The sequence below is a fragment of the Schistocerca serialis genome, chromosome 9, assembly GCF_023864345.2.
Source record: "Schistocerca serialis cubense isolate TAMUIC-IGC-003099 chromosome 9, iqSchSeri2.2, whole genome shotgun sequence".
Taxonomy (NCBI): domain Eukaryota; kingdom Metazoa; phylum Arthropoda; class Insecta; order Orthoptera; family Acrididae; genus Schistocerca; species Schistocerca serialis.
Genome location: NC_064646.1, coordinates 341387569 through 341405359, shown reverse-complemented (window position 1 = coordinate 341405359; position 17791 = coordinate 341387569). Strand labels below are relative to the sequence as shown.

The 17791-nt window shown below is 40.7% G+C and overlaps 1 protein-coding gene across 5 annotated transcripts in view; it reads right to left on the bottom strand.

Moving 5' to 3' along the window:
* The window catches only part of LOC126419072 (D-altritol 5-dehydrogenase-like), a 174068-nt gene that overhangs the window by 13648 nt on the left and 142629 nt on the right, over window positions 1-17791 (bottom strand). For 2 of the 5 annotated variants that reach the window (XM_050086154.1, XM_050086153.1), the window contains exons 5-6: window positions 7633-7830; window positions 4768-4933 (exon numbers count right to left, since the gene is read on the bottom strand). In XM_050086154.1, coding sequence (XP_049942111.1) covers window positions 4768-4933; window positions 7633-7830 — 364 coding nt within the window. The remainder of the gene's footprint in view (window positions 1-4767; window positions 4934-7632; window positions 7831-17791) is intronic. The other 3 variants (XM_050086155.1, XM_050086157.1, XM_050086156.1) reach the window with 3 other exon arrangements.

Here is a 17791-nt window from a genome sequence, read left to right as displayed (position 1 = left end):
GTACCACCCCACCCCATTTCTCCTCCACTGCTGACTGGGTGTGCCATCCACCACCTCTCCAGGGACAAGCCAGTCCAACAGCGTGCCTTTTACCACAACAACATCTGACCTCATGTTAGGCATCAATAGTAAGTTGATAATGACCACTGATGGGAGTCAATGGAGGTCAAAATGCTCCCATACTGCTTCTGGCTCCCACCCCTGCCACTGGTGAGCCCTTCGATTCACCATAGATGGATGATGATCATTACTGGCCTTTGGTGCCCACAGTGACCAACCTGTTGGTCCCTTCTCTGCCACAGCAGTGCCCACTTGCCTACAGGCTAGTCCAAGGTGAACTCTAGACTCTTGTGATCAGCAGAAGTCTTTGGAGGAAATTCCTGCAGCTCTCTCCCATCTTACTTGGCGAAGTTACCACATGATAAACCACTCTCAGCTGCACATGCTGATTAAAGGGGGAGAGGTTTAGTATCCAGTGGTGATTCTGATTCCCCATCTAGCCCAAGTATTTATAGGGACAGCATGTTAGAGATACTTGGGCTCCAGGTGACAGCTGTGGCTTGTGCATGCATGGGGTGGCCACTGCCCAAAGTATGTGAGGTGGCATCACCCTGTGACGAGCGTTCACCGCTGAATACCACAGCCTGTCTATTACTAGCCAGTCTCTCACTAGTCATTAAAGCCTTTCATTATGGGCCACTGAATAGCAGAGTTTTCATCTTGCCTGACTTGTGTTTGTGATTTGGATTGCACTTTGGGTTGTTGTATATGCTTGAAATGACATAGATAGGCTTTGAACTTTACCTCCAGAACCACTTGTTTCATTTCACCAATCTCTACATCATCACCAGTGTGAATTGTCACAAACTTTGTCCTACCTACACAAAGAAGGGTAGAAGAGAATCACTTAGCAGAACACAGGAGTGTTGAAATCTCAGTTATCATCATGTTAAATGGCATTGCTGTTGGACAAAGAGAAGATTCAGCACCACTGAAAACCTGAGAGGCCTCCAAGGAGGAGGAACCGACCAAAGGAGAATTTCAAATAAGAGAAACTGTCATCCAGTGGGGTGGAAATAGTTGCTGGTCATAGCACATAATCTACTGTCAACTATCCTGAAGTATTTTCATGATACTCCAATATCTGGTCAGCTAGTGTTTGTGAAGACTCTAAACAGAATCAATTGCAGGTAGTACTGGCCATATCTCAACTGATCTGTTAGAGACTATGTGAGCCATTGTAAGGGATGCCAATAGCAAAGCACATGCTGCTGCAGTTATCTCTGTGGCATGTGCTATCAATCTCACCTGCATAAGCACCATTCCATCGAATTGGAATCAGCATCTTGGGGAGGTTCACTACCTGCCCTTATGCTGTCACCAAAGCTGAGCCAACTTCCAAAGCTCCAGAAATTGCAAAGTTTCTTGTAGAAGACATCATTTTGAAGCATGAGCACCCTGTGTAATGATCGCTGATTGTGGAAAAGTTCTCCAGTCAAGACTAGTATCAGAGGTAAGTCAACATTGTGACATTCCCCACAGGATGACAATTATCTTCAAGCCACAGGTGAATGGCTTCATAGCACACTTTAATAAGACATTGGCAGATATGGTTTTGGCGTATGATGGTGTTGAACAAAGAGACTGAGATACAATACTGCCTGTTGTGACGTTTGAATACAACAAAGCAAAGCAAAACACTACAAGCTTTACACCATTCTTTCTACTCCTTGGTCATAGGACCAAAATGACAATGAATACACTGTTCTGATTTCAAGCAGATGATACTCAGGATGACTACATGAAACATCTTATCACCACGACTGAAGAAGTAAGGCAGCTGGCTGGTATATGGACTCTGGACACTCATGAGAAAGAGAAAGTGCTCTATAATGCCAAACACCAGTCAGCAAGATACAGCCAATAAGATTTAATAAGATTTTTATGGCTGTGCAGAAAGTGGGAATATCAGAGAAGTTACTACAATACTTCTGTGGGTCATATTGTTTCCTTCATCTCTTCTTGAACATCATATATGAAGTTGAGGATTATGACCCTTCATCAAGATAACAGAAGCGCAGAGACATTATCCACAGCCTCCTTATGAAGCCCTACTATCATCCAGAGGTACAGATTGATGATGGGATGTTCAAGGAAACTGAAGACTCACTCGACGATCATGAAGCTTTGACTGGAGGGGCTACTCTGGTGTCCATCATAGTGAAGAGGATGTAACAACATGACCAGAATGCAAGGACCTGACAGTGCCACTATATGGAGGACCAATGAAAAGATCAGTACCCAAGGTGCTTCAGTTGGCTCCAGTGATAATATGGAAGCAGCAGGTCACTGGTTCTCCAGGAGAGGGAATGTTGTGAGCTGTGGTGCAAGCAGTGTGGGGTAGTGATTAGCATTACTAACTGATGTACTGCGGGTCAGCAGTTCTGATCTAACTACTATTATTTAGTATTTATCAGGTATGGAAGGTTCTTGAAATACGTAATGTTTGTGTGCTCTGGAGTATTTGATGTATTTAGAAATCCAACATTGTGGAATGTTTGTGTAAATAGCTGCATGATTCCTACAGGACATCAGTTCTGTTCTGGCTTTACAATGGTGTTTGTTATGACCATGCTTTCATGGATAAGTGTTGTATTTCATTGCTGACCATACTTTTGGATTTAGAGTTTATTTTGGTTATGATGTGACACTGTTAAATATGAGTGCAGAGCACTGGTTGTCATTCTAAGTCGTCGATGGAATACAGTTCATGTTGTCAAGCAGCACCCTGCACAGAGATGGGTCATTATGTATGAGAATCAGATATGACGTAATGGGCCAGGATTTTGTCTTCAGCCATCCAAGACAACACATCGCCAGGGCACTGCTGTCACTGAGACCACCAATACTGCCCAAGCTTCCCAGAATATAGCAAACACTGCTACATATATAACAGTCTTCAGTTATCCTACATGTAGTCTGCCTATCGTGACATAATTAATTAACTCAGACCAAATTTTCCAGAGATTATTTAACACACAAATGCCATCAATATGCGTAGTTCTTTATTCACTGCTTCTAAATACCATGTTTTTAATCCTTTATTATAAATTTGATCATCAGAAGTAGTACTCCTGTAGTATAGTTCATGTGTCAAAGTGGCATTTTCCAGTGACATAACATCTATCAGTCGAATGCAGGGTAAAACATTTATCCTATATACATACACATATGCATGTTTGACGATGAGAGTATAAGTACAGCTAATATGAGGGGGCAATATATGTCTCTGTGGGAAAGTCAGTAATTTAATCAATAATTCCCTCTGCATAATTATCCATATCCATCCAACACTTCTACCTCAACCACTTACACTAAAGAAGATAATTCTCAAAAATTTCGCAATAAGTTGATGGAAAACTATTAGCCCTGTTGTTATTATGAAAAGACAATAATACCACCATGTTGATTATAATTCAAAATAATTATTAATACCAGAAAGAAGTTGATGTTGTGACAGTACTAACAGGCAATTGATATCTGGTTTTCATGCTTTCAAGCAGCAGCCACAAAAGCTGAAAAGCGAAAAATCATGTGATTCCAATTAGTCTTCCCCAACCCAATATTAAACAAGATTCAATATAAAAAACTGAAATTTTTAAAAGAAGGTAGAAAGGAACTAGGATCAGCACAGTAGAGAGCCAAACACACATTCACGGCCAGAAAATTTCAGTTGGTCTGATGAAATGTATGCGAAAAATCAGAAGATGAATAAATTAGTGACAAGAGATGGAGTCATTCCAGAAATTAAAGATGAAGTGCACATCTGTATAAAGAAAAATAGTCTAAAATGAAACTTTTTGGTTAAAGTATATGAACAAAATGCCAATGAATCAAAATATTATGACCACCTAGTTGATAGCAAGTTGGTACACTTTTGGAGCACAACACAGCAGTGATTATGCATGGCATGGATTCAACAAGTCCTTGGCAGATTTATGAAGATGTATTGTACTAAGTGTATATGTGCAAGTCCCATAAATTATGGGCCAGTGAGTTTGGTTATGAAGCTAACACCTGATAACATCCAATATGTGTTCCATGAGGCTTCTATCAGGAGAATTTGGTAGTCAGATATTAATATGAGTTTACTATCATGTTCCTCAAATGTCTTTGGCATGATTCTGGCTGTTAGGTCGATGGTTATCCTCCTGGAAGTTACCATCACTGGCAAGGTAGACATCAAGAGTGAAGGGATGCAGGTGCTCTGCAATAATGATCATAGATGCTCATTACAGAAGCAATTGAACAGCCAATCTGCTCAGTCATTTCCAAAATGATCGTTCCCAAGCACAGGGCCACGATAATCTGTCCTTTTTCAAAGTCACTTATGACACCAGTTTTCCCCAACTGCGATCAGTATTGTCACTAGATGGATTCCCCATTCATCTCTGTTCCATTTATATATTATCCTTATGGTGTCACATGAACACATTGCCATCAAGTGGCATTAAATCTTGCATTGGACAGTGGTCATAAATGTATTGGGTCATAATTGTATGTTCATCCTGAAAACAAAGATCCAATGACAATAATCACTTACATGATTCCAAACAAGGCACCCAGTTAGAACATATGAATACATACCAGCTTCAAGCCATGGTAAAAAAATACTATGTCTTACGTGTAAAATGTACCATTTTTAACAATAAGCATTGTTATTATATTGCTCCATAATGTTATAAATTAAATATCGGTAGTGTTTACCATAGTCTGTCCTTCACAGAGTTTGATCTGAAAATGAGAAGGTGTCCTCCAAAACCTAATGCATGGGCTGCTTCTTGCTGGATCATGGCATCTCCTGTACAGTCAATTGCCAAATCAAAAGTCTTGTTACAGAGTTCATTATGATCTATCATCTCATACCCAAGGCCTGTAGGAAATAATGTAGACAGTTAATAAAAGAATATTTGGATGTACTCCAATGTATGCTTAAGTAAAACTTGAAAACTATCATACAAATAACGTGGCTAATATCATCAGACACAGTAGTTATAATGGCTTATAATTAGAGGCATCTTTTATATTTCATGTCTCTGTTTTTGTTGACTATCTGTACACAGAGTGAGAAGAGAAAGTAATTTTAAGTTCTGTAACATTTTTTTCATCCAGTTCAGAGTTTTAAGATGGAGGCCTCTACGACTGATGTGCCTAAGAAACTGGCTTATCTGAAGAGTCTACATTAGACAGTTGTTATGCAATAAGGTTTTAATTTTTTCTAGGTTTTCAAAGCTATGACCACTATTGGCTTCTGTATTGACTGTGGGCTTAACATAAAACATCATTATTTCTCCTATTAAAGAGCATACTTCTCTTCTAAAATGTGTAGTTAATAAACCTCGCATCATCAGTCAGAAATATTTTCAAGTGGAGAACTGTTCTACATAAATATGAACTTTAACATTACAAAGAGTATAAACACAGGATATTTAAATGTAGGAAGAAGTTTACCAAGGACACACTGTAGATGAGAGTTTTATTCTTTCTTGACAGCTTTTAGACAACACTATGAATCCAGACTTCCTTTCCTTTCCAATGTGTCAGGGACAATTTCACTGGAAACTGAGAGAAAAGTGGCTGACATCAGGGATAAAAGTATCTTATGCTATGGAGAGAGATTTTTTTCCATTTGGGGAACTAGCCCAATTAGCCTAAATAAGGGCTTAGAATGAACTATGTGTAGTATTGCAAACTTCTTCAGTGTAACATCAAGAAGGCAAAAATCACACACTATTCACAATAAATTAAAAATTTCAAGAACAAGACATGGACAACTTATAACATTACTGGGCATGAAACAAACTCCCTGATTGCAGTGGCAACAAGGCAAATGATGTAAAATGCAAATCACTGGCCACTAAATTCAATTACTTCTTCCTAACAGTAGCTGAAAATACAGGGACAAAAACTAATCCATTGAAAACAGATCCTTTAGATTTACTTAGACAAGCATTGCATGCTCCACCACTGGACATCAGTTACACCAAATTATCTACTAAAGCAATAACAGATCACTAGATCACTGAAAAGCAGGAACTTTTCTGGCTGTGATGGTATTTTATCTCAAGTACTGAAATTTTGTACTGTCTTTGTAGTGCCCTCTGTAACTTAGTAGCCAGTAGGAATATGAACGAACAATATTATGAAAAGGACCAATTGCTATTCATTGATAAGATGACGCATTGTGTTGCAGACAGGCATGATGAAAAGACTGTTGTTACATACTAGCTTTGAGCCATACCTTTCTTCAAAAAAAAGTAATGCAAATGCATTCATACAAGTAAGCACACCTCACACACATGAGACTGCTACCTCCAGCCACTTCTGTCAGAATAATTTATGATAAACAGTGCAATTCTGAACCACAATCTAGAAATAAAACTAATCTCTGTATAGACTATGCGTTCCTATGTTGGGTCCAAAATGGAACTTTATGTTCAGGAGCAAAAACCTATAACAAGTTATCAGAAGAAATCCAGAAGGAAACTGTTCATTACACATTTAACCTTTATATTCAACAGGTCTCAACTTTGCCAGTATATATATAGCTGATAGTCTGTACAGCTACTTAAATGGTGTGCTTCAAGTGTGAGATAAAAACGGAGTAAGATGGTGAATAGCGGATTATCTTCTCAAAATAGCTCCTTTTTGCTAGTGTAACAAACATTAAAACAAAGTCAAAGCTGTCGCAACCACACAGTTGATTTGAACATCAGAATATTTTACTAGGGATAGGCCAACTGGAGCTGGTATGACCTTGCCTTCCTCCGACATTTGAAATGACGTACCCAACCACTTACAGAGGACAGACAGCTCAATTTGATTCTGAGCCATGATACAGCACAGCATTTTTCACATCAGCAAGCATTGCCAGATGTGACAGAGCCAATAAGTGACTGATAAAAATCCTAGGACTGACCAGATATCAAACCCGAGAACCCCTTCTATAAGAAGGGGAAAAACTCACAACTGACTTGGAGTGATATGTCACAAGAGCAAATACTAGCAATTACTTGCAGGTAAAGAAAGTATCAGATGACTTCTGTTTCAATAAAGGAAAGTTCTAAATCAAAAGCAATTTTTCTGTACAAAAGAACAAACCCTGTAATATGGTACAGGATATGCATGTGGTCAACAACTAAACATACAACAAGAACAAACACATTGCATTCTGGCGAGGTTGAATCAGCCATTGTGATCCTCCTCAACCACCAACACCACCACCACCACCACCACCAACAACAACAACAACAAAAATAACGACGGCAACAACAGCAGCAACTGTAGTGCAGAAGGATGCACAGCTGACTGCATGGCTAAATCACCATTGTTAAGGTTTGATGAGAACTGTTTGTTAAATGAAGATTATGGGAGCTGTTTGTTAAATGAAGATCATACCTCACCTGTGTGGGTGAACCGCACTGTCAAATGATGAGTGTTAACTTGCAGATTTTACTTATACTGAACAGAACAGCAACATAAATTAGATGTAAATGCATTTGTGTATATCTACAGATTTAGAGCTGATGAAGAGTTCCATTTTAGCTTCAGGTGCACATTCACGTTGCTCACCGAGACTGTGGGCTCTCTGGCGGGCAGCCTCAGAATGTTCACACAATGTGACATGGCGGTAGCCCTGTACGTGCAGCAGGCTGGCAGTAAGACAGCCCACCAGGTCAGTGCCAAGCACAGCAACACGTGCACTGTGTGGAAGTGGTGTCACATGTTCCCATGCATGAGCCACGCATGAGAGACTCTCACATAGCACACCTGTGCAAGACACAAATTATTGTCATTAATGACACTTACTGCCATTTTGTAACTTGAAAGAATGTACTGCAGTAAATGACAAGCACTACGGAGCAGTAAATAACAATAAGTTTGACAGATTCAGTTTCTGGGTATGTTGCCCACGTTTACCAATGCAGAAATCATTCTTCAGACTTGCAACCTTGAAATAACATAACTGTATCCAAAAATGTTGTGAGAAACAATAATAATAATAATAATAATTATAATAATAATAATTATTATTATTATTTATGTGTACAGAAGCAGGAAATATCACAGTTTTAGATGTACATTTTTTCCGATTACAGAAAGAGAGAGAAATGTCTTACTCAATAATCATCAATACAACTTCTTTACTGCTATTATTTAAGCTCAGACATAATAGTACTCCTCAGGGATGTAAGTGTTTCATCATAATGGTTCAGAGAGAATGGAAACACTAGGAAGTCCATTAGCTACTCTGATTGCTGCATCCTGCAATGGCTGAATACTCCACACACAGTTCTGTCCTATAGCTATTAATACATAATTTCTCTTCAGTATTATGAGAACAGTAGTTGCTACTCATCATATAGCAGAGAAGCTGATTCAGAGACAGGCACAACATAAACACTGTCAGGAAGTAAGCTTTCAGCCAACGAGGCCTTCATCAGATTACACAACACGCACACACAATGTGACAAAGCAAGCTGGGATATTTTTTCTTACCCTCTTGTTTTGCCATCTGCCTCCTTAAATTTGTTTTTCCAATTTTTAACTAATTAACATTAATATGCTTGAATATAATCTGCATTTTCATATGAGAGAAAGGTTGGCCCTCAGTTTCAAAGAATTTAAAACCAGATTTAATTTTGTGCTTAGTTTTAGGTATGTAATTGATTTTCAAATTTATTTTGACTACTACTAGTTAGTATCTTTTGTTATAGGGTGAAATTAGTAATTGTTTCGTAACTTAAATTCTATCATTGACATATAAACAGATATAAATTCTGTAATAATGTAAGCATTTGGAAGATGAAATGCTAGTATTCTTAAAGTATCTATTTAGTTCTAGTAGGAAAAATGTTAGCAAAACTAGCCCTTCAGTAATTCCAAAGTAATTAACAGTTTTGTCAAAAGCATTGTTTACGTAACCATATATGTTAATTTCATCACTTAAACAAATAATTCGGCTTAACCCTTGCAGTAGAAAAAAAAATTGTTAAAAAGACACAATATTTTGATGAATTCAGTTAATTTAATGACTTAAGTTTTAATTGTAATTTCTGTGAATTAAACTATTATTGTGATGATATATAAGGGCCCGAATTTTGGTCACGAGACAGTCAGTTCGCGGCCGAGTTTCAGACAAGGAAACTGTGTTGGTTAGAACGGCAACAATGCATCAATGTAACAGTGAAATAAGTGTTACACCAATAAGCTGTGTGTTACAGCAATGACAGTGACTGATCAATTTATTTGAAAGACTGTGAACTACGTGGTTAGGGATTTTACTGCTCGTAGATGTACAACAGTAAACTATTATAGGAGTATGTGGATGTTCGCCTGCAAACTATTAAAGAGGCTTATGGAAAGTTAAACGATAGTGCACTGGCCATATTATATGTGTATATGTGGGGTTGTGAAAAGTGAAAGTAAACATCTGTGAAATGCAACTGTGCGCCTGTCAGCTACATTATTTACGGTAGATAGTGTCCAAATTACAAACCCCTCTTTCAGCCAGTGTAGCAGCACAGTACATTGTCACTGAGGACAACAAATGATGAAAATAAAGCATGTGAACCGCTACAATACTCACACTCATGCAAATGCAACTCTCACAAACATCACCACAGTCTCTGGTTGCTGAGGCACAGAACATGATAGGAGAAGCAACTGCTGGGGTGGCAGAGGTTGGGATAGTAGGGTAAGAGTGTTGGGAGTAAAGTGCTGCATATGGGAGCATACAGGGATGAGGTGGAGAGAGGGTAGGGCAGCTAGGTGCAGTCGGGAGGTTAGATGGAGAATCGTGGGGGGGAGTGGAAATGAAGATAAACAAACAGACTGTGGATGTGTTGGTGGAACAGAGGGCTGTGTAGTGCTGGAATGGGAGAAGGAAAGGGCCTAGGTGAGTAAGAACAATGCCTAATGAAGGTTGAAGTGAGGAGGGTTACAGGAACATATGATGCATGGAGAAACGGTTGGTTTAAAAAGGGGGGGGGGGGGGGGGAGTGAAAAGGGCCTAAACTACTTGGTCATCGGTCCTTGCAGGGAGAGTATCCACTTGTGCAGTTCAGAAAAGCTGGTGTTGGTGGGAAGGATCCAGATGGCACAGGCTGTGAACAAGTCACTGAAATAAAAAACAATGTGTTGCCTGGGGTGCTCAGCAACTGGGAGGTTCAACTGTTTCTTGGCCACAGTTTGTTCATGTGGACAGACGGCTTGTTCATTGTCATACCCATGTAGAATGGAGCACAGCAGTTGCAGCTTAGCTTGTACATCAAATGACTGGTTTCACAGGTAGCCCTGCCTTTGATTGGATAACTGATGCTAGTGACCGAAGTGGAGTAGGTGGTGGTGGTGGAAGGATGTATGGGGTAGGTCTTCCATCTAGGTCTATTACTAGGATATGAGCCGTGGTCTAGGGGTAGCGTCTTTGATTCATAATCAAAACGCCTTCGGTCCCGGGTTTGATCCCCGGCACTGCCTAAATTTTGATAAATAATCAGCATTGGCAACCGAAGACTTCCGGCATAAGAAGTCAGCCTCATTCTGCCAACGGCCTTGTCAAAGAGGGCGGAGGAGCGGATAGAGGTTCAGGGCACCCTCTTGTCCTAGGGTTGGGAAATTGCCCCTAAAGGCGGAAGAATCAGCAATGTGTTGCTGGGGTGCTCAGCAACTGGGAGGTTCAACGACATGAGGATGCAGAAGGCAATGGAAACCACTGCATTAAAGACACGTAACGTGTATCCAGCATTAAAGACACGTAACGTGTATCCACAGGACATGTGGCCTGTATTTGAAGAAGTGTCATGATGATCTCTCCATTGGCAAAAGATTCCGGAATAGTCCCCCATTCGGATCTCCGGGAGGGGACTGCCAAGGGGGAGGTTACCATGAGAAAAAGATTGAATAATCAACGAAAGGATAACGTTCTACGAGTCGGGGCGTGGAATGTCAGAAGCTTGAACGTGGTAGGGAAACTAGAAAATCTGAAAAGGGAAATGCTAAGGCTCAATCTACATATAGTAGGGGTCGGTGAAGTGAAGTGGAAGGATGACAAGGATTTCTGGTCAGATGAGTATCGGGTAATATAAACAGCAGCAGAAAATGGTATAACAGGTGTACGATTCATTATGAATAGGAAGGTAGGGCAGAGGGTGTGTTGCTGTGAATAATTCAGTGACCGGGTTGTTCTAATCAGAATCGACAGCAGACCAACACCGACAACGATAGTTCAGGTATACATGCCGACATCGCAAGCTGAAGATAAACAGATAGAGAAAGTGTATGAGGATATTGAAAGGGTAATGCAGTATGTAAAGGGGGACGAAAATCTAATAGTCATGGGCGACTGGAATGCAGTTGTAGGGGAAGGTGTAGAAGAAAAGGTTACAGGAGAATATGGGCTTGGGACAAGGAATGAAAGAGGAGAAAGACTAATTGAGTTCTGTAACAAGTTTCAGCTAGTAATAGCGAATACCCTGTTCAAGAATCACAAGAGGAGGAGGTATACTTGGAAAAGGGCGGGAGATACAGGAAAATTTCAATTAGATTACATCATGGTCAGACAGAGATTCCGAAATCAGATACTGGATTGTAAGGTGTACCCAGGAGCAGATATAGACTCAGATCACAATATAGTAGTGATGAAGAGTAGGCTGAAGTTCAAGACATTAGTCAGGAAGAATCAATACACAAAGAAGTGGGATACGGAAGTACTAAGGAATGACGAGATACGTTTGAAGTTCTCTAACGCTACAGATACAGCAATAAGGAATAGTGCAGTAGGCAGTACAGTTGAAGAGGAATGGACATCTCTAAAAAGGGCCATCACAGAAGTTGGGAAGGAAAACATAGGTACAAAGAAGGTAGCTGTGAAGAAACCATGGGTAACAGAAGAAATACTTCAGTTGATTGATGAAAGGAGGAAGTGCAAACATGTTCCAGGAAAATCAGGAATACAGAAATACAAGTCGCTGAGGAATGAAATAAATAGGAAGTGCAGGGAAGCTAAGACGAAATAGCTGCAGGAAAAATGTGAAGACATCGAAAAAGATATGATTGTCGGAAGGACAGACTCAGCATACAGGAAAGTCAAAACAACCTTTGGTGACATTAAAAGCAACGGTGGTAGCATTAAGGGTGCAACGGGAATTCCACTGTTAAATGCAGAGGAGAGAGCAGATAGGTGGAAAGAATACATTGAAAGCCTCTATGAGGGTGAAGATTTGTCTGATGTGATAGAAGAAGAAACAGGAGTCGATTTAGAAGAGATAGGGGATCCAGTATTAGAATCGGAATTTAAAAGAGCTTTGGAGGACTTACGGTCAAATAAGGCAGAAGGGATAGATAACATTCCATAAGAATTTCTAAAATCATTGGGCGAAGTGGCAACAAAACGACTATTCACATTGGTGTGTAGAATATATGAGTGACTTTCGGAAAAGCATCATCCACAATTCCGAAGACGGCAAGAGCTGACAAGTGCGAGAATTATCGCACAATCAGCTTAACAGCTCATGCATCGAAGCTGCTTACAAGAATAATATACAGAAGAATGGAAAAGAAAATTGAGAATGCGCTAGGTAACAATTAGTTTGGCTTTAGGAAAAGTAAAGGGACGAGAGAGGCAATTCTGATGTTATGGCTAATAATGGAAGCAAGGCTAAAGAAAAATCAAAACACTTTCATAGGATTTGTCGACCTGGAAAAAGCGTTCGACAATATAAAATGGTGCAAGCTGTTCGAGATTCTGAAAAAAGTAGGGGTAAGCTATAGGGAGAGACGGGTCATATACAATATGTACAACAACCAAGAGGGAATAATAAGAGTAATTTGAGGAAGAAATTTCTGAGGATGTACGTGTGGAGTACAGTGTTGTATGGTAGTGAAACATGGACTGTGGGAAAACCGGAACAGAAGAGAATCGAAGCATTTGAGATGTGGTGCTATAGACGAATGTTGAAAATTAGGTGGACTGATAAGGTAAGGAATGAGGAGGTTCTACGCAGAATCGGAGAGGAAAGGAATATGTGGAAAACACTGATAAGGAGAAGGGACAAGATGATAGGACATCTGCTAAGACATGAGGGAATGACTTCCATGGTACTAGAGGGAGCTGTAGAGGGCAAAAACTGTAGAGGAAGACAGAGATTGGAATACGTCAAGCAAATAATTGAGGATGTAGGTTGCAAGTGCTACTCTGAGATGAAGAGGTTAGCACAGGAAAGGAATTCGTGGCAGGCCGCATCAAACCAAAAAAAAAAAAATGAGCCGTAAGTCAAGGGGTTGGGAGCAGGACGTATGTAGGGATGGATGAGGATACTGTGTAGGTTTGGTGGGTGGTGGAATACTACTGTGGGAGGAGTGGGAAGGATAGTGGGTAGGACATGCCTCATTTTGGGGCACAACAAGACGTAGTTTAAATCCTGGCGGTGAATTTGATTCATTTGCTCCAGTCCTTGGTGGTATTCAGTCACAAGGGGAGTGCTCCTGAGTGGCTGGATAGTGGGACTATGGAAGATTGTGAGTGACTGGAGAAATAAGACACGGGAGATCTGTTTTTGTACAAAGTTGGGAGGGTTATTATGATCTGTGAAGGCCTTGGTGAGACCGTAAGTATATTATAAAAGGGACAGCATTTCACTACAGAGATGATGGCCATGGGTGGCTAGGATGTATGGAAGGACTTCTTGGTATGAAATGAGTAGTAGCTGTCGAAGTGTAGCTATTGCTGGCATTGGTAGGTTTGATATGGATGGTGGCATTGGTGGCATTGGTAGGTTTGGTATGGATGGTGACATTGGTAGGTTTGGTATGGATGGTGGTATTCATGTAGCCATCCTCAAGGTGGAGGTCAACACGCAGCGGTTGAGCAGATCCAAGTGAAATAAATGGGGGAGAAGGTGTTGAGGTTCTGGAGGAATGTGGGTAGGGTGTCCTCATCCGCAATCCAGATCACAAAGATGTCAATGAATCTTATGCCAAACTATTCATGGGCCTCTAGAGGAATTACACTTTTGTTTCTTTTATAAAGTGTAGGACTACTGCCCTGGGAGAACAATTTGGAGCTTGCCCCCAACATCCAACGTGTTATGAGCTGATCACGAGCCTCCACTCTCTCATCCTCTGACCAGGAGCCAAGTTAAAGTGTGTATCTGTACTTGGTATGCATTTCATACACAACAGCAGTAGTCTAGGTTGGGTTGCACTAAAGATTGTGCTACCCACTATCCTTCCCACCCCTCCCACAATGGTATTCCGCCACCCACCGAACCTACAAAATAGCCCCGTCCATCCCTACACAAACCCTGCCCCCAACCCCTTCCCTTAGGACACGTATCCCTGTTATAGACCTAGATGGAAGACCTGTCCCATACATCCTGCCACCACCATCCCCACCCATATGGACGCTAGTGTCACCCATCCCATCAAAAGGAAGGACTACCTGTGAAACCAGTCATCTGATTCACAAGCTAAGCTGCAACACTGTGTTGCATCCTACGTGGGCATGACAATCAACAAGCTGTTTGTCTACATGAATGGCCACCAACAAATGTGACAAAGAAACAGCTGGGCCAACCAGTTGCTGAGTACGTTGCCCAACATGATGTTTTTCATTTCAGTGACTGCTTCACAGCTTCTGTCATCTGGATCCTTCTCACTAACACCAGATTTTTTGAACTGCAGAAGTGGTAACTATCCCTACAATACATCTTATGTTCCTGTAATCTTCCTGGCATCAACATGGCATTGGCAGCCAGAGACTGTGTTTATGTGTATGCGATTTGATTTGTGTGTGTGTGTTGTGTGTGTGTGTGTGTGTGTGTGTGTGTGTGTGTGTGTGTGTGTGTGTGTATGTATGTGTGTGTGTGTGTGTGTGTGTGTGTGTGTGTGTGTGTGTATCTGCCTGTCTGTCTATTCTGATGAAGGCTTGTTTGACTGAAAGCTTTTCGAAACTCTTTCTGTTGTGCTTGTCTGCGACTCAGCATCTCTAGTATGTGGTGAGTAGTAACTACCCTTTTCATAATATGTGCAACAATTTGTAGGGATACAAAAATGGAATGATCACGTAGTTGCAAGTTTCTTCTAAAGGAGGTGCCACAGTACACTGGGAACATGCACACAGTCCACAAAGAAGACTGCTTGCAAACTTCTAGTGTGACCCATCCAAGACTACTGCTGTTGAGTATGAATTGCACACCAAACACAGATACACACTTTAACTTGGCTCCTGGTCAAAGGATGCTGGGCATGGAGGCTTGCTATTGGCTCGTGGCACATTGGCTGTTTGGACAAGCTCCATATGATTCTCCCAGGGCAGCAATCTTAGAGCTTGTAAAAGAAACAGAAGCGTAATGGCTTAATGCTTTACAGAAATGACATGAAAATAATTTTTGAGTAATTAAAAATGGAATCTTATGGCTACAAAATAAGTATTACTTATGAAAACTTTAAATAGTGAAGAGGTAGAAGTAAAGAGTTATGAAACTACAAGGTGTGTTTTTTAAGTAAGGTCCATTTTGTTGTAGACACTAGTAGTTTGCGCGCATACGGCAACAAGCATGTGCATTGTGTACCAGCATGCCTCGGGATCAACTGTGCTCAATTTCAGCTCTGTAGCTAACCTGTACGGTTCTGTTCTGTGCTTTCAAAATGTTTAAGACTATCAACTCACCCGCCGCGCATGAGGTTCACTCAGTGATACGGTTTTTGTCAGCAAGGAACCTGTCTGTAGCAGAAATTCATTGACAGATTTGCAAAGTGTACGGTGATACTGCTATGAGTGAAAGCAAGGTGAGTAAGTGGGTACAAGAATTCAAAGATGGCCATGACAATGTCCATGATGAGGACTGCTCCGGTCACCCTTCTTTGAATACAGACGATTTGGTGGCATCAGTTGAAGCAAGGATTTGTGAGAACAGGCGCTTCACAATAACAGGTCTCTCAAACAAATTTCCTGACATGTCGAGATCAGTGCTAACATTGTTTCTGAACACCTAAAGTTTAGGAAACTCTGCTCCTGTTGGGTCCCGAAACTCCTAACAGAGGACCACAAAAACCAAAGGTTTGACTCATTATCACAAAGAGGGTGATGGCTTCTTGAGTCAGATCGTAACTCGAGATGAAACATGGGTTTCGCATATCACACCCGAATCAAAGCAACAGAGCATGGAATGGAGACACACACACTCACCTATAAAGGTGAAGGCCAAACAGACTCTTTCCCAGCGCAAAATCATGGCGTCGGTGTTTTGGGATAGGCATTGTGTTTTGTTGGTCGACTTCATGCAACCACTATCAATGCAGAAGCATACTGCCAAACCCTGAGAAAGCTATACAGAGCGATTCAAAACAAAAGACGCAGCATGCTGACAAAGGGAATTGTCCTTCTCCATGACAATGCAAGACTTCACACTGCAGGTCAGACCCGCGATTTATTGGACAGTTTGGGCTGGGAAGTTTTAGACCACCCACCCTACAGTCCTGATCTTGCGCCGAGTGCTTACCATCTGTTCCTCCACCTCAAACAACAGCTCAGTGGCAGCCGTTACAATGATGACAATGATGTGAAAACAGCAGTGAACTCTTGGTTATCGGAGCAGGGGGCAAGTTTTTATGAAGAGGGTATTTTAAAATTGGTTGAGAGGTATGATATGTGTTTCAACAAACTTGGCAACTATGTCAAAAAATAGAGTGAAGTATGTACTTTCTGAAAATACATTTACTTTTTTGAAATAACCTTTCGTTGTGTACTTATGTTCAAACAGACCTTACTTAAAAAAACTTGCCTGTTACAAATCAACACTGGATTCACAATGGCTACTTATTGCTACTGCACACATTACTGTTTGGTAGCTAATGTTGGCAATGAGTTATGTAGCTAATGTTGGCAATGAGCATAAACATTCCGGAGTGGCATGAAGTCATCCAACTTTCACCAACCAGAGAGGGGCCAAGTCAAAGTATGCAATCTATAGGAATAAATGGGATACTGAATATATACAACAAATGGCAGTATGAATGTTCATACACTTGTTTGACACACAGGAGAATGCTATGGGAATGATGGGAACCTGAATGGGCAGGCACTTCAAGTTTGATATGATTACAATAACACTTTGACTACTGTATGCAGGTTGATGGATGTTCCATCACTAGGCCAGTTTACACTAACAAAAAAAATTGAGAAATTCAGAAAACAAAGTTATTTTACTCCATGCTTATTTAATAGAAGTCCCTTGTAGGCCATTATTTTGAAGAAAGGAAAGAAAATATGGTAGGCCTGCAGATATGTGGTGTCTCAGTGAAACATATGAACTCACTATGGTGTTACGACACCGACTGCTATAGTTTAGTTATCACGCAATGAGAATTAGAAGCAAGTAATAGTAGTAAACAGTAGGTATACTACAAACAAAAAGAAAGGAAATGATCACATATATAATATACAATTATTGAGTAGGCCAGCAGAACTGAGGATGCATCTCAATCTTTGCATCTATGGGTAACACAATGGCCAGAGGTCCCACATAGTATGATTACCTCTTCCACTTGTTTCAGAGCTTCAGGTCTTCCAGAAATCTTCAAGTATCACTATAAAATCTACTTCACACCTTTCTGTTTCTGTTACCTTTTTCTTGTAAAACTATCAGGCAGTGAACTTTTGTATTTCCTGACACTGCACCACAAGATTGTGGTAATCTTGGTTGACTCCTACAGACCACTGAACAAGATA